This window comes from Vipera ursinii, assembly GCF_947247035.1.
Source record: "Vipera ursinii genome assembly, chromosome: 5".
Taxonomy (NCBI): domain Eukaryota; kingdom Metazoa; phylum Chordata; class Lepidosauria; order Squamata; family Viperidae; genus Vipera; species Vipera ursinii.
Window position 1 is genome coordinate 30,633,883 of NC_139518.1, and position 23,081 is coordinate 30,656,963.

General features: G+C 35.0%; 1 protein-coding gene across 1 annotated transcript in view; it reads left to right on the top strand.

The window, feature by feature from the left end:
- Positions 1–17,707: 17,707 nt before the first annotated feature.
- Positions 17,708–23,081, top strand: part of SPHKAP (SPHK1 interactor, AKAP domain containing) — a gene marked incomplete at both ends in the record, with an annotated part of 46,518 nt that continues 41,144 nt past the window's right edge. The window contains one exon of the mRNA XM_083364942.1: positions 17,708–17,776. Within this exon, the coding sequence (XP_083221068.1) occupies positions 17,708–17,776 (69 nt within the window). The remainder of the gene's footprint in view (positions 17,777–23,081) is intronic.

The following is a 23,081-nucleotide window of genomic DNA, read 5'->3' on the forward strand; positions in this document are numbered from 1 at the left end:
ATCACGTTGGCTTAAATGAAAGGGCAGGTGGAAAGAAAGGAAGTGGTGGGGGAGGTTTGGCTTTTCACGGGACTGGTGTAAACGTGACTCTTAGCTGCAGGGCAGGTGGAAATTGAGACGTGCGGATCGGCTAAAGTGAAGCAAAGCTACAGGATGATGGTACATGTCGTGCATGGTGCGGGCATGTAGCAGCCCCGACCCCCTTAAAAGAGCAGTTTGAAAAATGATTCTTGCTTTGCCCAAATGCCATCAGAGGATTCTGTTAATGGCTTTGTGGCAAAAAAAAAAAATCTTCCAGCAAGGTTGTATTTGGGAATGGGGGTTGTCTTCCCCCCCCCATCATATAATTTCAGAATATTCTAATGAGAGAAAATGCTGTGTTACAAAAACATATATGTAAATATGTATCCACTGTAAATTTAAGCAGGCAGGACGGAGAATGTGTTTCTTTTTTCTTTAGCATGGCTTATCAGATTTTTCTTATGGGTTGCAAGTCTAAAATACAAGCTAGTGAAAATTGAAGATTTGGAATTTCCAGAATGGACTTGCTTTATCATGACCATCATTTCATTACACATATGTGTACGAGAGATATACATAGTGTCTGTTTTAATATAAAGCACTGTGTTTGTTTAAATTCAGTTGTGTTAAGTTTGCAGTAACAGAAGCCACAGCAGAAAATGTTTTCCCCAGTGCCTAAAGATTACTTGGAGTTTCATATGGCTCATGAAAAATGAAGGAAGTAGATTAAATGCTTAATGTCAAGATTACAGAATGTGTTATTAAAAAAAATCATGAACCATGACATTCTTTGTGTTTAATGTTATCATGCTTTTGTTGCATGCTACAAACGTGTATATTTTATGGCTGCCCTACATCCATTGCTCCCTGACCTAAATAACATGGATTGCTTCAAAAAGCAATAATAACTTTATGATCAGATCCTTTAGCTAATGAGTTTTCACTTTATTCCCTTGAGCAGATGCAGTTCATCAAGTAAATATAAAAAAATAATTATAGATCATTAATGGTGTCTTAGTGGAATAGTTAAAAATAAATATCCAGACATCTTCAAGCTAGTTCAGTCTTAATGGACAGCATCTGTCTCATTCATACATAAGCCAGAAAACAGAGTGCAAGCATAGATGTCTTTAACCATCTATGTGCTAGAAAACAATCATCATGTTTGAACAGCAGAGGGTGCAAAATTGAGCCCTGTTGTCTTATTAGAAAAAACTAATTAGGGAACACATTAAATATGTTTATTATATACTTTTCAATGTGATTTCCTTTTTAGATTTGGTAAAATAATAAAGCACAACAAAGCAATTAACAGATTATAGTAATGAATAATCATTCAGATTTCCTTTAATAAATATAGCTCATTAAAGAAGATTAAAATTAGCTTTAGCATCAATGTTCATAAAGACATAAAACTGATAAATCATGAAATGCCCAGAAGAATCATGCAAAGGCTGTGCTTCATGATTTGAGAGATGCTATTAATTTTTTTATGGTTATAATATAAATCCTTATTCTAGTCTGAAATATTTTGCAGTGGCAGACAAACTGGTGCCCTCTAGATATTTTGAACTTCAGCTACAATCAATTACCCACTGTAGATGTTTGCCTGTTTTATGCCTATACTTATTTTAATGTATATATCTATCTTGTTCCTCATAGTTTTAGCATGTGCACTGTGCATAAAAATAAAATGACATGTAACATATTAATATTTCTCAATAACAATGCTTAAGATTATCTTCTAAACTAAAGATCAAGTGCCCAAGAATATAACCTTCCTTTATACTTTCAGTAACTGCAAACATGAAAAGAAGCTGAGGACATCTGGTTTTTCTTTCCACTTCACTTCATCTCCACAGAGATGAAGACAACATAATTGTTCTTATTTAACTGTTGCTACAATAATTCATTCTATTAGAAAACTTGATTGTCTGTGGTTTCCAATAGAAATATAATCATATTTGAACAAAGTTCAGTTCTTCTTCATTTTTTTATCAACCCACGAAGGTCAAGGATGGAACAAGCAAAGCTGATCCTGTCCATTCTTAGAATTATTGAATGCCCAAATTGTACTTTAGAAGATATACTACTAAGATCTTTAGGACTGTCTGCAAGATATGCATTTTGAAAATAAGAAAATTTTACATGGCTATGTGTCTCAATTTCTAGGAAATAATTGGAGATTGTCCATTTCAAAATACTGATGGCCTGAGTAGTGGATTTTAATAAGCAATGACATAATAAAATTGAGACGGATCAGGCTTCTAATATTTTTCAGTTGCTTAGATGTAGCTTCTGATTAAAGTATTTTCATTCCCCTGCTTGTTCCAAATTCAAGTGAACCATACTTACCGGTACATTTATTTATGTTATGAAAGAAAGGCTAGCTACTTCCTCCTTGTCCTCCTCTCTTGGCAAATATGTCCAAACAACATAACCATAGAAAAGGAAAAAATGCATTTTGCTTAAATGCATTTGTGAAAATCTGTGCCCTTCTAATGAGCTGCCAAGAAATCTTTATTACGGTATGACTATTAAAAATAAATAGAATTAAGTGCAAAATAATCTATTAATATCAATGAGACTTTAACCTTGCTTTTGCTTGGATCTTATATAATGAAGAGTAAAACTCTTGCATGTGAAAAAAAATCATTAATTTTATGTACATAAACCTATAACACAAAATTGATTCCTGACACCAATCTGTATGAGCATTTTAACTGATCATACAGAAAGATCCTGAAAATCATCAAGTAAATCCTAAAAGTAAATTTAATGCAATTAAACTCCCCTAAAGATTGTCCACTTCAGCATGAATGCATCCCTTTTTTTAAAAAAAAAGTAGAAAGTTGTTAGCATCTTTTCATTAAAAGTGCCACAATTGCATTGGTGCAGTGAAATTAGTGGTGTTTTTCATATGTGTAAATTCAGGGTAACATATTACAGATGAAACAATGCAATTTATATGATATTGCTGAATTATGTGCAAACATTGCTAGAATTAGATGTGGGCCAGGATTGGTAAATGTAGAAATATAATCATATTCATTCTTAGTGTAAGCAAAATCAAATATTAAAACACTGATTGCTAACTTCTTTGCACAAGGGAAATCCACAGAGCCAATGGGTTTTTTTATTCACAGTATACACATGTTGTTTTTAAGTGCCTCTTGAGTGACACTTAACTAGAGTACATGAAGTTAATCAACAGATTTATAACTGCCCAGCATGATACAGAGAACTAACATTTCCCTATGAGGTTGAAAAAAAATTCAATTGTTAAAGTATTATTACTTAAGTCATTTAATCACAACCTCATGTTACTAGTTTGGGTAAATGGCTACTTTTGCAGGACATCTAATAGATCAGATATAATTATTTTGTACTGTTAAATCCCTTTGCCATAATGTGAACTATGAGAACAAATTTTGATAAAATTTATGAATTTGAGGAGATTACAAGGGACTAGAAGAGGTAAATCAAAGCACTGTATTATTTTATAGACAATAGAGGTTAAACATGAGCTGTTTCCTTGTCTGCTTATATCTGAAACATAGGCAAGTAACTATTAGATGCAAGACTGAGACTATAAGAAGAGCTCTTCTGAATAAATTATTGGTCAAGCATAGATCTATGGAAATGCATAATCTAGATCTGAATACAAGATAAGATTTAATAAATGAGTCTCAAGGCAGCTACTCCAAAAGTTAGTTGAAATGAAGTTTGCAACAGTTGCTTTATATTTTTTATTATTATTATTTTAATTCCATTTATATCCCGCCCTTCTCCGAAGACTCAGGGCGTCTTACAAGCTTAGCAGTAGCCTTCATTCTATGTATATGCCTGCTTATTAGGGCTTTCACACACACCCCAAGCGGCATTATTACAAAGTCAGCTTAATTGCCCCCAACAATCTGGGTCCTCATTTTACCTACCTCGGAAGGATGGAAGACTGAGTCAACCTTGAGCCTGGTGAGATGCGAACCTGCACTAATTGCAGGCAGCAGGTGTTACTTAAGGAGGCATTAGCCCACTGCTCCACCAAGGCTCTTATAGGGCAAGGAAGTATAAAATATAATAGAACTTTGAGCATCCCAATTATTATTTTTTATGGTTGACATGACTCCAAAATCCAAGAACATTCTGAGCATATTCACTGCAGCTAAAGGATCAAGGCACTGGATAGAAACATCAGTACCCATCTGGAGATGTTAGAGAATTGGAGAATCTTGCCCACTTCACTGAGCTTAGCCTTAGCATTGTACCCCTTTCTAAAAGTTCAACAACCTATACTACTGGGACTTTGGTCTCGGGTCTGATTTGGGCATGTTGCTGACTTGGGACTGAACTTGGTAATTCAATAGCAATTAATACTTCAGCACTCTTGAATGTAATACTGTGATAATAAGGTGAGTCGAGAGGATGGGAAAGTAGTTCTGGTCCTAGCATTTTGTGTAGAATATGACAAGCTGAATTACATTTTTGCTTAATTTTTCTTGCATGTGTATATTTTTCTTATGAATAGTGTCTTCAGTGGTGGGATTCAAATATGTGAACAACCGGTGGATGCCGCTTCTGGAAGTCCATTCTGGGCCTGGGCAGCAAAAAATTAGCTACCGGCTGCAACTCTTCCACTGAATTTAGTCTCTATGAACTTTTCCTATCTCCTCCTCCCCTCAGTTTTCTTAGTTTTCAAAGATTCAGACATCTTCCCAAACTTACTAGGCTTATAGTACTGCCTTTCTATTTGACTAAGTCTAGAAGTGACCAGATGTAGCATACAGAATTTGAGAGAATATCTATAGAAATATGGTGGGCAACCTAGGAAGAATCATTAATGGTTTTATCTAATCTATGCCATAACATTTGGAGAAACCCCTCCAGAACCCACAGATTGGAAGAGGGCAGTCTACATTCCAACACCAAAGAAAAGACACTTAATAGAATATAATGCAAACTATTACACAATATCCTTAATTTCACATGCTGGCAAATCATGGGTGGGATCATCCAAGGCATATTAGAACCTACTTGAAGATTCCAGATCTCAAGATGTTCTTGAGAAAGAAGAGACAGAGTACTAAACATAAGTTAGTATCTGCATCATTAATTAAAGAAAGGCTTTTAACTGAGTCAACCATGTCAAACTGTGGAATGTTCTTAGGAAAATAAGAAAATAAGAATCCCAGAACATGTCATTGTTTTATTCCAAATCTGTATAGAAAACCAGAGTCTGGATGAAACATGGCAAAACAGACTGGCTCCAGATTGGCAAAAAAGCAGTGCAAGATTGTATACTTTATTTATTCAACCCATATGCTTAATATATAGTCACAGTAGCTGAATTGGAAGAAGAGGAGCATGGTTTTAAAGTTTGAGGAAGAAATATAAATAAGCTGCACCAAGGTAATAATGATAATGTCATAGGTGAAATGTATTTTCATTCTTCTAATGAAAGTCAAAGAGCACATTGAAAAACTGAATCTAAAATGAAATATAAAGAAGACCAAATTCATGACAATATGTACAGCAACAAGCTATAGAATTGACAATGAAGATATTGCATAGTGGATAGGCTGAAGCACAGTTCCCCATGTTCCACTTGAAGCATAATCCTTTAAAAGAATTAACATGTAGATATCTTTTACCTACTGCTTTTTTCTCTTTTGAGTCTATAAGTCTTACATTAATATTTAAATCTCCTCATTTTAAGATATTATAAGTCATTTATTCTTAAGATTTTCTGCAAGAGCTCAATTTTTTTATCACAGAACAAAATGATACAAATGTGTACATTTCTCACTTTTAAACTTCATGCATAAATGTATTGTCTCTCTCTCTTTCTTGTTCTTTTTTACAATTTAAATAGAGGAACATATAGAAATTAAATATTCTATATTATATATCTTTTCTCTGTAACTCTTCATCTTCAAATATTTAAAGATGTTATTCTAAAAATGATCATAACAATCTTAATATATTTTGCTTTCAGAAGTCTAAGCAGTCACATTTATCCCATAGCTCAACTTTTCAGTGGAACTGCTTAGGCCAATCCACTCCTTATTTCTCCTCCCCATTGTCATTACCCAGTCCATCATCATCATAATTAAAAAGGCTCAACAAAAAATGTTCTTCCTGCATCCACTCAGGAAGTTCAGTCTGAGCTGTTGACACAGTTTTACAGAGGAATTATTGACTCTGTTATTTGCACTTCCATAACTGTCTGGTTTGGTACAGTTATCAAATAGGACAGGTACAGATTTAATGATGCAACCAGCCTGCCTTCTATAGAAGATCTGTATATTGCATAGGTCAGAACAAGGGTTGAGAAATATCTACAGACTCATCACAGCCTGGACATAAACTGTTTCAACTTCTCTCCTCTGAACAATGCTATAGGGTATTGCATGCCCAAACAACTATACACAGGGATAGTTTTCCCTTCATATATATCTCCAAGTTGTATGGCGATAGTATTAGTATTTTCTTCTTATCTTCTTTACTATCCCCTGTCATTGTATAATGACGATTATGATGATTACTCTGTTGCTTTACATATGCACTGAGAGCTTCTGCACCAGAGACAAATTCCTTGAGTGTCTAATCACACTTGGCCAAATAAAGTATTCTATTCTATTCTATTCTATTCTATTCTATTCTATTCTATTCTATTCTATTCTATTCTATTCTATTCTATTCTATTCTATTCTATTCTCTTTAATTTTTCCCATTGTCATTTAAACCAGGGCACTAAAATCACCCATATAGGTTATGTCAATCTAATATCTAAAACAAATTTGTTCTGTATCCCACTGAGTTGATTAAATTATATACAAGAAAAAATGATATATCATACAATTTAGTGCACTGCTTTTAAAAATAATTATTAAATAAATGTAAATGTTTCCTACCAGAAGATTGGAAGTGCTTTGAACAAACCAGTTTTGTTCATTTATTTAATTAAATGTCCTTTTTAACAACATCTTCTCAAAGTTGAAGTTGTTTATAAATTAAGTCATATCATTATAGGAAAAGTTCTTGCTGATGTAGAAGGCAGTTTATGTGGTTGCACTGAAGTAAGTTTGCTCTTCTGCTTTGCTTCTGTTCTTGCAACACAGTTGCATTTTCATCTACAATTTTTTATTTTTGAAATAATGATTAAAAAGTTGCTACTTCCTTGGCATTGCTGTTTTTGTTATGTATCAGTAGAATAATCACTTAATTTGCTAGGAGACTCATTTCTATTTTATTGCATCTTCTTGAAAAAGCTCTGTAAAAGGGCTGGATGGTTTCTAGTGCTAAAAAAGCCATTTATTTCCTCTATAATTCTAATGTGATGCTAGTTACCTAAATCTATTCGGCAAAAAATATGCAAGTATCAGCAATTCAAGAAAGCTGTAAAGTTCAACAATTGTTTGTGTGTGAGAGAAAAAGAGAGCTGGAAGAGAAACAAATCCCTTTTCATGAAAACATAAAGTTTCCTAGCCAGGGCTTTATCTGGACTGGCTCATTTGTTATGGCTCATTTGTTATGGTTCAAATCAAACAGTTTTTAGGGTTTCAGGATTTGTCATGGCACCTGTGATGCAATGCACTACTGTAGTTTGTCCAAACATAACTGCAGTTCTAGAGGAGTTCTTTAGGTCAAAATAGTGTTTCTCAACCTTAGCAACCTTAAGATATATGGATTTGATGGCTGGCTGGGGAATTCTGGGAATTGAAGTCCACATATGTGATAGTGGGTGATGAATAATACTCAGTAGAAACCATAAGCTTTGCATTCAGGAAGGTCCACGTTCCCCTCCAGCTAAATCCTGTCAGACATCAGGGCATGGAAAGCATCAGTGACAGGTTGAAGAGTCACTGCCGCTCAGAGTAGATAATAATGAAGAAGTTGACAGACACACAGAGCAGCTTTTGCTGGCATATGGGAGATAATGGATTCAACAAAATTATTGCTTTATATCTGTAGAATCTGACAATAATGTTCTGCCCATGCGTTTGAGCTATAGCATTCATCAGTTTTATCCCTCAGCATTTATATTCTATCTTATTATAACGGATGAAGTAGTGAGATATGCCAGAGTCTAGTTTTTATAGATTACTTGCATACTGCACCAAACCAATAATAAAACTTTATACATTAATTTGTTTCTGGAGAAGAATATTAAATCCCAGATGTGAAAACAACAGCTGTGGCTTTCAACTAAGCCAATAATGATAATGCAGCAATGTTTATTCGCAGGGACTGTCTGTTTCTTTCAACTCTTCCCAAATTTGAACCCCCAAATTTAAAAATCTTAACTAATTAACCCTAGCACTTTATAGCCCAGGCAGGGAAGATAAAAAATTTAAATACTAGGAGCTTTATGTATTGTGCTGCTGCTGTCTGCACTCCCAACCCTGTTGTCATTTCTATGCAATAAAATTTAACAATAATTTGGAACAAACTGCAGCTAGTCCAAGGAACAAAGGCTTATAGACTAGGAACACTTGATTCATCATAATGCAATTAAGGCAAGTGGTTCTATTGCTGTCGGTCTTAGTGTCAGTTACATTTTGAAATAACCTCCAGCCACTATAATAGAGTGATTGCAGAGAGCTTAAATATATTATTTGCTTCTGTATTATGAAATATGTTAGCCAGATACCCACACTTGAAACCTATGGGTTGGGTTTTTTTGTCTAAATGGGGGTAGAGGAACTATGTCAACAGAAATAATAGCATATATATTTTAGTGCTTATAAACATTAACCAAATCAAAATGGAATCCATCCAAAAGTTAATCCATACTAAAAGGTACAATGGTTGAACATATGTGAAAGATGTATGCAGACCAGTGTTTTTAACTTTAGACATTTTAAGATGTGTGGATGTCACCATGCTGGCAGGTAAAATCTGGGAATTGAAGTCTACAAATTTAAAATGCCAAGATTGAGAAATACTGATGTAAAGTTCACAGTTACAGATTGGGAAAGTAAGTGATATAATCGCTGTTTTGATAAAGGACTAAAATGTGGGTCCAGAACATGACAGGTGCATTAGTGGAAAATTGATGGAAAGCAGCACTAAAAGAAAGAATGTATTTAGAAAAGTCAATTTTGTTCGAGAAAAATTAGCATGGTTTTTGTGAAAGAAATTCTGATTTGTGATGTTCTTATATAACTTCAACATACTATACATACATCAAAAACAATTTGTTAGCGAATATCTGAAAGTATTCTTTCAATAATGAAATAAACCTTCCTCTATACAGGTGAAACTTGAAAAATTAGAATATCGTGCAAAAGTTCATTTATTTCAGTAATGCAACTTAAAAGGGGAAACTAATATATGAGATAGACTCATTACATGCAAAGCAAGATAGTTCAAGCTGTGATTTGTCATAATTGTGATGATTATGGCTTACAGCTCATGAAAACCCCAAATCCACAATCTCAGAAAATTAGAATAATGTGAAAAGGTGCAATATTCTAGGCTCAAAGTGTCCCACTCTAATCAGCTAATTAAGCCATAACACCTGCAAAGGGTTCCTGACCCTTTAAATGGTCTCTCAGTCTGGTTCAGTAAGAATACAATCATGGGAAAGACTGCTGACCTGACAGTTGTGCAGAAAACCATCATTGACACCCTCCATAAGGAGGGAAAGCCTTAAAGGGTAATGGAAAAGTGTGGAAGAAAAAGGTGCACAAGCAGCAGGGATGACTGCAGCCTGGAGAGGATTGTCAGGAAAAGGCCATTCAAAAGTGTTGGGGACTTTCACAAGGAGTGGACTGAGGCTGGAGTCAATGCATCAAGAGCCACCACACACAGACGGATCCTGGACATGGGGTTCAAATGTCGTATTCCTCTTGTCAAGCCACTCCTGAACAACAAAAAACATCAGAAGTGTCTTACCTGGGCTAAAGAAAAACAGACTGGGTCTGTTGCTCAGTGGTCCAAAGTCCTCTTTTCTGATGAGAACAACTTTTGCATCTCATTTGGAAACCAATGACCCAGAGTCTGGAGGAAGAATGGAGAGGCACACACTGCAAGATGCTTGAAGTCCAGTGTGAAGTTTCCACAGTCTGTGTTGATTTGGGGAGCCATGTCATCTGCTGGTGTTGGTCCACTGTGCTTCATTAAGTCCAGGGTCAACGCAGCCGTCTACCAGGAGATTTTGGAGCACTTCATGCTTCCTTCTGCAGACGAGCTTTATGGGATGCTGACTTCATTTTCCAGCAGGACTTGGCACCTGCCCACACTGCCAAAAGCACCAAAACCTGGTTCAGTGACCATGGGATTACTGTGCTTGATTGGCCAGCAAACTCACCTCACCTGAACCCCATAGAGAATCTATGGGGCATTGACAAGAGAAAGATGAGAGACATGAGACCGAACAATGCAGAAGAGCTGAAGGCCGCTATTGAAGCATCCTGATCTTCCATAACACCTCAGCAGTGCCACAGGCTGATAGCTTCCATGCCACACCGCATTGAGGCAGTAATTGCTGCAAAAGGGGCCCAAACCAAGTACTGAGTACATATGCATACTTATACTTTTCAGAGATTCGATATTGTTCTATGTACACTCCTTGTTTTATTGATTGCATGTAATATTCTAATTTTCTGAGATTGCGGATTTGGGGTTTTCATGAGCTGTACGCCATAATCATCACAATTACGACAAATCACAGCTTTAACTATCTTGCTTTGCATGTAATGAGTCTATCTCATATATTAGTTTCCCCTTTTAAGTTGCATTACTGAAATAAATGAACTTTTGCACAATATTCTAATTTTTCGAGTTTCACCTGTATATTATCCCAGAGAAATTAATGTGAGTTACCACAATCTGTGACTAACATGTCCATTGTCAATATTATTTGGATATGATTGCAAATTATAGTCCAATATTTGACTTTGGGAAATCATCTAAACATATTTGATGGGGAGGGGTCTTATTTATGGAATAAATGGGCATTAATTTTAAAATCATATTTGTTAATTTTTCTGTGGTGTTGTTCAGCTTTCCTACAAATCTGGGGATCAAGCATAACTAAAAGCAGAAGGCTTTTCATAAGCCACAACTTCATAAGCCACACTACAACTTACTCTATGATAAGCAGACAGACATATGTAGATAGGGAATAGTTGCCATGATAATCCAGGTGCTTCCCTTATAGCATTTTTGAATATCATACTATTGCTTATAAAGTGAAATCTCTTATATTCTAAAGAAATGAAATTAGAGATAAGTACCCTGTTTTCTATTTTTTATACTTTGCAGTGCTAACTGAATTATAATAACAAAAGAGATCTGATACAATGCTTATAATACTAATCTGAAGGAGGTACCTTCTCTTCATTGTTCTTGGCAGATCCAACATTGTTTTTGGAGATTCTAATATTCCAAAGAGAAATATTGGTTTTATTTTTTTTCCTCTCTCCCCTATCATTGCTGTTAACAAATATTAACTTTGAGTTCACACTGGATAAAGTCAACATTCCATAATGCTAGATCTGATTCACATATGCAGGTCATTACTTGAGAGGTATCCCTGACAGACTTGCAGAGAAATATCCAGATTCAAATGCAAGCTGTGCCATGAAAGAATGTATTTCAAGGAATATTTTGGAAATATAGTGTAGAAACCATAAAATGAAATTGTATATTGGGTGAAGCTGAAGCAAAGGTGAAACCAGAGCCCAGAGTTGGATGAGTTATTTGTTCTCTTACTGGGGTGAGGGGAGAATGTTTTCTGACTTTTATTTTTATATTTTTACCTCAAGCAGTAGTTGTGGGGACAGAGAAAAATCTCTTTGTGCCCTGGTCTTTTGCATAAAGCCATATGAAATGACTGATGGCTGCTTACATGAATCCAGGTCTACAGCATAGTTACTAATAAGGTGCAAAAGACATACAATGGATGTGAGAAATAGCCCAACGTGCTATTAAATGTGTAGCAGTTTTGACTATGCTTTTCCTGTAAAATGATTGTTCTCTTTTAAAATAGGCAACATGTTATGATGCCAAAGGTTTTGTAAATTTTGTTTTGGATTTTATTCCTGAATAACAGCAAGAGTCTCTTGTTTGAGATAGGTGGCCACACTAATTGAATGAATGAATGAAAACTCTCCTAAAATAAATGGTTTTATATTAAAGACAAAGTCAAGGATGAAGTGCTAGAATTTCTGTTTCTTTAGAAAGGAGACATATTTTAATGTGCAGTTATGATTATTATGCTTAGTAAGTTACTTGGCCACAACAACATTCCAGGTTGATAAACCTCACCTTATGGCAAAGTAGGTCATTTGGATGAGTTCCTACATTTAATAGAATAAGATTTTTCAGAAAGTGTAAAGCAAGGAAAGAAAACATCTGTATAAAGTTATAGAATTATGGTTCTTTTTTCCATTCAATGTTCTCCATTTGATATTTATTCCAAGATGATATCTAGTTTAATATTGGGATTCCTACAACTATTCAGTTGTGGTACATATGAAATCCCTGTTCAAAATAACATAATGTGCATTGAGTACAGGCAATGGGATACTATATTTTTTAAACCCAAAGCTGATGTTTATTTAAAATTTGGCTGATAAAGTGACAACGTGTAGTACTAGAAACAGATTCTTCTTCATTAAGTATATCCTTTATAGCCATAATCCTGAGACATAGATTATCCTAATGTGTGATCTATATAGCATGTGGAATTAGGTCACAGAGAGCATTTACAGTTTGCCTGAGGTTTTCAACTATAACAAATCCCAAAGACATTTGCTAGAGGTATTTTTAGCTGTCACTTTGACTAACCATCTGTGCTTTTGCTGAAGAATACACATGGTTAGAAGTGAACAAATAATGCTAAACAATTCTAACTTTAAAATTACAAATGCAATTACTGGGGTATATATGTCACCCAAACATATTTTGTTTATGTTTGTTGCTGAGTCAATACTCTATATTTGAAAGAATGCATGTAAAATGAGAAGATCTGGATTAAAATTTCAGTAATTTCGCTCTTTTAAATAGTTGTAAGGAGGGAGGAAAGCCATGGCAAATCTAGACAGCACACTAAAAAGCAGAGACATCACCCTGTCAACAAAAGTGCGTATAGTCAAGGCTATGGTCTTCCCAGTTGCAATGTATGGCAGTGAAAGTTGGACCATAAGAAAGGCTGAGCGCCAAAGAATTGAGGCCTTTGAACTATGGTGCTGGAGAAGACTCCTGCGAGTCCCTTGGACTGCAAGGCGATCAAACCGGTCAGTCCTAGAGGAGATCAACCCTGACTGCTCTTTAGAAGGCCAGATCCTGAAGTTGAAACTCAAATACTTTGGCCACCTAATGAGAAGGAAGGACTCACTGGAGAAGAGCCTAATGCTGGGAAAGATTGAGGGCAATAGAAGAAGGGGACGACAGAGAATGAGGTGGCTGGGTGGAATCACTGAAGCAGTAGGCGTGAGCTTAGATGGACTCCAGAAGATGGTAGAGGACAGGAAGGCCTGGAGGAATGTTGTCCATAGGGTCGCGATGGGTCGGACACGACTTCGCAGCTAACAACAACAAGGTTAAGTAATATACAGGGAATGATTCTGCTTTTACGAACCTATTTAGGGTTTCATTGCTTGCCATACAACTCATTAGTAAATAATCTGGAGTTTAGCACTATTTATCTAACTTAAACACATGGCGTTATGGTTTTATTAATGCATTATCTTGGAAAATGAATTTGGTTTTCTAAGCTGGTTTTTCCAGTCCAAACGTCATAAACACTATATTTTTGAGAACAGAGACAAGTTCTTATTTTCAAATATGCTTTATATGAGCAGAGGTGGATGGCCTGCAAACGGTGTGCCATCTTCAGTCCACTTTGAAAGCTTGCAGAATCCCTTACAATAGTGCTGAAAGTCAGAAACAAACTTGCCAAACACAGTGGTATAATTTAATATCTGAAAAAATATATAATATATAAATTAAGCCTTTAATAAGTTTTAATACTCCTGTTTTATTTTTTAATACCTTCCCACTTCCACTTTTTTAAAAAAACAACAACAGACTTAAATATTTCACTCCTACATGTCACATTTCTCAAAGGGCAAACAACTGAAAAAAGCTCCATAAAGTTGAAGGTTGCTTCCTATACTTTAGAAGGAGCTGTATCTCATCAGCATTTTGCTTGAACTGTATTAGAGCTCTAAGCTAAAATATTAGCTTTTTAAATACTGGTATTTCCATTTGCAATCTACTCTAAGTAAATGTTTTGTTTTGTGCTTACTTAATATTTCTTGAGTCTTATTATGTACAACTTATTGCAATTTAAAAATAGTTTGCTTATAAGACAATATGGAGAGATGCTTAGTATAGCCAGCCAGACATTTTCAATTTCACAATGTTCCAGCCTGCTCTTACTTCAAACGTAGGATGGGAATTCTATTGTTTGTCCATCTTAATATTATTATAATGATGGTTCTTTGCACAGTCAACCACATGTTTAGACTGGATTTGGCATTTTTGTTATTATTATTAAATTTATTTACTGCTTATCTCACCCTGTGGCTACTCTAGGCGGCTATCATATCCTTTTTTATTTTTTTTCAACTTGTTCCTAAAAGTTACATAATATCAGGGACAAAAGACTTTACAATGGGAGGTTATTGTAGAAAAGCAGACCAATCAAAGAAAACACTGCCTTCCTGAAATGGGGGGAAAAATAATGCTTCTTCTAGCAAAATGTTCAGACCAATTCCAGGGGCAGGTGAGGTTCTGCAGGTAACCTGGAGACAAGTAATATAGAGCTTTATAGGTTAAAACCAATACTTTAAACTGTGCCAGAATCCAATTGACAACCTGTGTACAGCCTGTGAAGCAGATATAATGTGTGTCCACTGGCAAATATCCATGAGGACCTGGGCCACTGGTTTTGAACCAATTGAAACTTTCAAATGGTCCTTAAAAAGAGCCCCATATAAAGTGTGCTGCAGTAGTCTAGATTTATGTCATAGTATATATAGTTATAAAGGGACGCGGTGGCTCAGTGGGTTAGGACGCTGAGCTTGTCGATCAGAAGGTCGGCAGTTTGGCGGGTCGAATCCCGAGTGCCGCGTAGCAGAGTGAGCGCCTGTTACTTGTCCCAGCTTCTGCCAACCTAGCAGTTCGAAAGCACGTAAAAATGCAAGTAGAAAAATAGGGACGACTATGGTGGGAAGGTAACAGCATTCCGTGCGCCTTTGGCGTCTAGTCATGCCGGCCACATGACCACGGAGACGTCCTCGGACAAGCGCTGGCTCTTTGGCTTTGAAACGGAGATGAGCACGGGCCCCTAGAGTCGGAAACGACTAGCACGCACGTGCGGGGGAACCTTTACCTTTACCTATATATAGTTATAAATAGCATCCAGAATATTACTAAAGTGGTGATGGCTCTTGTGAGCCATGTGATAACACAGAGTTTCCATATTTAAGGCTATCTGACAAATTTCTTATCAGAATGCCCTATTTCTGGAAAATAGCTTTAACCTAATATTTTACTATCATGAGTTTGTAATGATTGTATCAAACAGCATGCTAACTCCATATTTCGTACGTAAGCATTGACTGTGCAGATGTTCTTATCCCAGAAATGTACTTCAAGCTTCAAAAAAAGTGTGGAAGCATTACTAGCTTCAAAAAGGTCAGTCTTTATGAAGCTGGCTTTATACATTAAAGGGTTACAGCATTGGACTCTGTCCAGTGGGTCCATTTCCACTCCAGATTGCTATGCTGAATGCTTTTCTGCTTCAGTATCAGATTGCCAGCATCAGTATCAGATTACCAGCAGAATTATCTTATTTGTAATAATGCCAAGAAAGGAAATCCAGTCTTTGCATGATCCCAACTAACTTGGCATGAGAAATGTCAGTTAAAAAAATCAGTCAAGGATCTGACTACCATAAAGGCCAACTAGCCAAATTGATGAGAATATTTTCAAAACACAATAGCACAGGGTTTTGTTGTGAGGCAGCACTGCTGTTCAATCATCTGGATTTAATACACACATTACTGGCCTTGAAAGAACTGTCAGATCAGGTCTAATCAACTGATGTGAACTAACAGTGCTACAACAAAGTCCACATAAATCATCAGGACATATCCAGATTGAGATCAAATAGCCATCAGAGGGAGATCACTGCCTGGAGACTGGACAGGAGCAATTAAAAAAAAAGAGACACTAGTGAACTTTTTTAGCTTCTGTTAACTCTTTCTCTGATGATGGAGAATGAGTTAGCCTTTCCACTGTGATAATTAGAAAATGGCCTTGACAGTTACCACCATCTAAGTGTGGGAGTTCCTTAAGAAAGAGTTTAAGCAGCCAACCCAGGGTTTAAGATATGAATTACTTCACTGTGTTATGCTATCATATTCTGTTCTGGTTCCATGTTTTGTTTGAAAATTTGGTCTGTTACAAGTGTTATTACAACAAAATATGGAGGAAAGTTATTTTATATGCTCATAGTCATATGACCCAATGGAAGATATTTCCTTCTCAAAAGAGTAGGAAGGCTAAAGTCCTGCCTACTGACTAGAAGAAAACATTAAATTCTTTCTCTTTTGGGAATCAGGATGGCAATTTTTGGTACATACATTTATACAGCCTTAAGAGTCAGTCCTTGTGTCAAAGCTGAATTTATGTAAAGGTCTTTGCCTCATGACTTCCCATTACATTAATTGAGTAACAGTAGTATTTAAGACTGGTATGAGTTTTGTCTGATGATGGATTGACTGATAAAATTCTCAGATAATTTCTATGAGTCCCATTCTTCAAACCGATTAACTGTTCCATGTCTGTGCTTATAGATATGGCAGCCTGCTTTGCTTCCTAAATTTAATCAACCCCATTGTATCCTTTGCTTTGAATAGCTATAATTCACCTCTTTCCTTGGATATGAAGCAGATTACTTAGTATAAGATTTAGTGTGCAATTTCTTGCCTGCTGGCATAATGAATGGATGTAACTGCTATATAATTTGGAAGCCTCAAATTGCTTCCTTGATAGAGAAGAGAATATTTTATTGTATTGTTGAAGGTGGACAGATGCTATATCCAATGTAGTTCTGTATTCTGATTTTTATAAAAGGCAGTCAGGTCATTATTTCAGAACAGGGCTCCAATCCTGAAAAAAATATATGTCATGGTTCCGATAAATGAGACAATTCAAACAAATTGCAGGCATATTATTTATCTAAAAAGTCTTAGTAATGAAATGAAATATCAGCACTCATGGAGGGATGCCAGAATCTGACCTCTCCTCCCCTTGATACATTATACCCTGCACAATCTCCCTCCCCCAACTACACGTCACAAATCATGTTAACCAACTAGGTTTACATATGCAATTACACTTCCCCATCTGTGGCTAATCTTATCTTCTCAAGATAGTCGCTTTGAAAATTTCCCTCTCTTCAAGATTCAAAGCGAAGCAGTTTAAACAAAAGGCTGTCTCGTATATTGTCAGTGCAAAAACATGTCAACGTTTGTAGCATTGACAATACAGTATATACTTAACTAATCCCATAACTAACAGTATGATGTTTTGAGCCAGGAAAATTGCAAGAACTAGAGGGGGAAGAGGTATGAAGGATTATGACATCATGTTTGATTCATTTGTGCCAAGTCACTGAATTTTTTTCCTTTCTTCTCTCTTCAGCAACTTTGAATGTCCCTTGATGTATGAAATTTTGCACCATGGTGACACAGATAATAGTGTCAGAAGTTCGGTCACAGCATGTAAGAAGGTAATTCCTTTTTGAAGTTGTTTTAGTCAGCAATTTAGCTGTGCTGTTTACCTATTATTTCAATAGTATTTGAAATGCACATAAGCTAAACAACTAAATGAGGAAAATATTAATATCTGGATGCAATCAACTGACTATTTGCTGAAAATAGTTACATAATCTAAAAATGTATTTGTTCAGTTTTTATGGACAAACCTGATTATATAGTATGATGCTTCTTAGCCTATAAAAACAGTGGCTTATAACAATGATTGACTCAGACCAGTGATGGGATTCAGACGGTTCGCAACAGTTCAGCAGAACCAGTAGTTAATTTTTTGTTGCCCAGGGCCAGAATGGACTTCCAGAAGCAGCATCCACACAGAGAACCAGTTGTTCACATATTTGAATCCCACCCCTGACTCAGATGGGTACAAATGGGTACAGTGGGTAAAAATCTCACACAACCAGAATTATGGACTGAAAATAAGGAAGGACAGAAAGAGTTGGATCTAAATATAGTATTAAGAAATGAATTTTGAATGTTATCTGATTCAGGAACTATTAAACTAAAACTCTCCAAAATGAAATCAGGACCCTAATTTATCCCAGAAAGACTTAGGTGAGAGCACAGGGTTCATCCATCCAGGAATCACTGCCAAACATTAAAAGAAGAAAAATGTATTATTATTTTAAAATTTTAAAATGATAGGATGGAATATTCCAGTCCAGACCTAAATATATCAAGTACTGAAATTACCTGCAAAGATTATGTGATAATGGATTCCTTTTACACAATGACTGATATGGCAATTAGTTTTAAAAGTGTCTGCAAAATCTCTCAGGAAGGAATCCAACTTGGGTTTTCCAAGTTCCAGGTTCTAGATCTACTTATGTCTAAAAGGCAATTGTTACATATATATATAATTTTCCTTAATATTAATCTGAGGAGTACTAAATACTGAATACCCAAGTTCAGATTTTCTTATCACTTTGATTTATCAAGGATCATGTTTGGGTGTATTTTGCCCACAATATCTCATATATCTTCTTATGCTAACAAGAAAAGCTAATCAACTTGACATGCACCTTTGACCATAATGGTTAACTATTTTATCAAAGCAAGATCCCTGGCTTGCTTGTGTTTTGAGGGGATCCTAATTTGAATAAAATAATAAGAAAATCATAAATAAAGAAAGCTTAGTTTCTTCTGTTGCTAATAGGAGAAACCAATTAAAAACAATTTAAAGGTGAACACTAGTACATCTGCTTGTTAATGATTATACCAGGATTCTGATGAAATTTTTAAGCTTTCCAAAATAGACCTTTGACTATCCCTGAAAAATGGGTGTATTATTTTTTAACGATCCATAGATATCTTGCAAAGAGAAAAATAGCTAAGATTCTTGTTTATGCAGTATGTTACATATAACTCCTGTTTCACTATGGAAACCTTATAAGTAAGCAAAATTTTGCCCGATGAAGATCCTTGGTTTTAGAATATTGCAAATGCTTCCAAATTCCTATCAAATATATTGATACCTAGATTTGTGGTCAACAGAATTACAAAACTGATTCCCAGTTTTGTAGATTCATCAGAATGCAGTACTGCTGAAAATGAAGACTCATAGGGAGGAGCATTTCTGCACATCTTTTTTTATCTGAATTTCTCCCATTGACTGGTAGTTGAGTGCATGGCACATGATTTGAGTGCATGGGGAGTATAAAGAGGATAATAAATGAGAGAGAAGGGTGGGAGAGACAGAAAGAAGATTGTGTATGTATACTTATAGAGAGGGAGGTTGTCTATACCACACTGTCATAGTTATGTAAACCTGGCCCGATCTGCCCTCATATTTGGCTGTCAGGGCAAAAGATTTCCAACTCCTGGCCTAGGTTTTTACTGCAGATTATTTTTTTACTGACTGTGCAATCTGTAAGGCATATTTTACTCCACCAAACTATGATTCACTTCCATATTGACAATAATCTCAAATAATTCAAGACACTTATTATAAGATGAGTTAATATGGAAAACATCATTGAGCTCTGTTCATAAGCCATCAGAGACATATTATGCTAACTTAATTGATTTTTTTAAATGAAATTTTATTGTTTCCGGTGGCTGGCATAAGAAAAAAATAACGTAAGCATTCCCTTCAATTTGTTTTATGTTTGTTCAGTTATTCCTAAGATGAACAAAAACTCATAGCATATGAGATGCTAAATATTATTTCACTGACTCCATTTTAGAAAATGCATGAGCCCCCAAAGTCTCATCTTGTTTTGCATGTTCTTTGCCATCTCTTTTTGATGAGCTGTAATTAAGCACTGCAGTTATGATGATAAGGCAAGAATAAGCTGTTATCTCATGTGTAAAGAGAAACTCTGTAGGGATGTATCCAATTATACATTAGTCATTTAAGTATCTTAATGTATGAAGTGGTTGATCTGAATTTATAGTCTGTGCACTATTAGACACTGTTTCAATTCTCTGATTTACAATTGGAAATACAGGCCATAATAGGGTTAGATTAGACTATTTAAAAATTTCTGTTCAAAGTATGTCAATTAGAATTAAGACATTTTTTTATTTTATTGTCGCTGAACAATCATGAAGTTTCAGCTTTGTATATGTGGAATATGACTTATAGGTTTGTAGGTTTGCTGAGAAGATGAAGAAAATGGTATTTTAATCACAGAATTTTTTTAGTTCAAGATGTCCTTGGGTGTTGTGGGGATCATATATTAGTCACCAAATATAATATATCATATATTAGATTGGGGATCAAGGGTTACATTGTAGAATAGCCAGAGCTAAAACAGTGAAGAAGATGGAGCCAGTAAAATAATAAACATGATATAACTTTATTTGACATGTAAAATAAATTAAAATATAATCAACCAATCAAGAGGAGTTTTAAAAATCACATTGTGAGAGCAAGAAAACTGAAAGCCAATGCTTCTTAAATGATAAGCTAGTTTGAGTCAAAACAGCTCAGGTTTTGATAATTTAATTCAAATGTTGCAATGATTGAAGTTAGAATAGGGAAGAATTAAATTGTTTGGTCTGAAAAAATACTTCATCTGGATTTTTGTATTCCAAAATAATTGGTCTACCACAATGGGTTCTTTTGAAAAATACTTCATTATCTGAGACCTTTCAGAACAGGATGTAACTGTGTAGTCATGTTATCAAGAACAAATCTATGGTACATATTCAAGATATAGTCCTTCTGTATAAAATCTAAACAATTAATTCATTAATAATTTGCACAGAGATTATAATGTACATAGCACCCCACAAGAAGAACAATGTTTCCTGCTGTTATGTCCTATTCTGTTCTTTCTTAGATTTATACTCTACTTTTCCTCAAAAGTTCAAGACATGGGATTTAATTTATGCATACAGCAGGGGGTTGGACTAGAAGACCTCTATTCTATTCTATTCTATTCTATTCAATATTATAGAAGTTTTTAAAAAGTTAAGAAAAAAATGGATTGACCCACTTTTGATTTTTTTTCTTAATACATATTTTAAAGCTTATAACTTTAGGCCACATCAGTGAACTGCTTTCATTTTTACAGCATAACATTGAACATGTGAGATATGTGGTCCAAATTATTAGTATATTATGATCAACCAGGCTTTTACCATTACATATGTATTATGAAGATATGCATCACTGAAAATTTCATACAAAGGGAAGGAAAATCTACCTAGCCTTCAGTTTTGTACCTGCAGATTTAAAATAAATCCATAAGAACTTACTTCCATTTTTCTATTCATCTGTGTGCTATTTTCTTTTTCTTTTTTAATTCTGTATGATAATTTGTATGACAATAATTAGCATATTTTAATAACATGAAATGTTACCTTAGGATCTTTGGAAATAAATCCTGTTATTCTCACCAGAAACTATTGCATTACAATGAAGCTTAATTTTTTTTTCTCTCCTACTATAGCCTCAGATAGCTGATAGCAAAATTTCATTTCCACATATGAATAACTAACTACTTTTATTTTCCTCATTTCTTCTATGTGAGTGCTTGTTTTACAGAAATTTCATTTACCTGAATTAAGACAAATAGACTTATGGAGAGTCCAACTTCCCTAAAATTCAACTGATAGTCCTTTTAGTACCTTACCATACAGAGTGGTCATGCATAACATTATCTGCTATTCCTTAACTGATAACCATTTCCATAGGCTGTTTCTAAATATTGGAGGCTGTTTCCCTCTGATATTTATATTCAATTCTCAAAGTTTCCAGCCAACACTGGAAAAGAAACTGCCAATAGGTCATCGACATGGAAATAGTGTTTTACACCATAAAAATAAATGCTGACAAGTTATGATCGTATTTAAGTTACTAGATTGAACAAGCATCTTCAGAAGCATTCTATTAGCAGCAATTCCTGCTCTTTACAAACCAAGAAACCATGCTTACAGTGCTGCAACAAGCTAGGTTTTTAAAACATAGTTAAATGTAATAGTTAATTCTGAAGCAGTTAAATTATTAGTTTGAATAAAACTGGAAACTAACATTTATTTTAAAATTTCCTGATGTACTGTATATGTTTCCACTGGAACACAGGGCAATGAAAGTACTACTTGTACAGCCAAAAGGCTTGATTATATCTCGTTACTGAAACAGATATAATTATCTGAATTCTCACAAAGTTATTTAAGAAGGAGAAATTGTTTTCAGGTTTAAAAAAGGTAGGCTCTTAGGTAAAGTTCTACAATAGATAAAATTAGAAAATATATTTCAGAAAATACTTTGCTTTTCACTGTATACATGTGTCTCTAAATATAGATTTACATTTAATTTCTTTTTGAACAACTGTTCTAAATCAATTTTAGATTTTGCATTGGCACTGATTACTTGATTTCATTAGTTAATAAACTTGGTATTTTCAGAAGGCCTTTCTAGTCAATTTATCTCATGCTATTCAATTTCTGATTAAAAATATGAGTCGCTCTTCTATATTATAGATACCTTGTCTCAAAGATGATACTATTTATGCCCCAGCAGTAGAAATATTAGAAATATTCTAGTGTCATCAAGAATTTTACAGAGTTTTATTCTTGGAGTACCCCCAAAAGCAGCCGATAGATTTTGCTTACGTATTTGGCGTAGGCCTCAGATTGATATTTGGGAAGAAAAAAACCCAAATAAAATGAGGAATGGAATGCAGTGGAAGTAACATAGCTCTCTGGAATCCAGTGAATATCCACTAACTTTTTGTGAGATCAATAACTTTTTGTTATTGATCCAATTTTTTTTTATTTATGTCCAATTATCCTACATCTTTTTGGCAG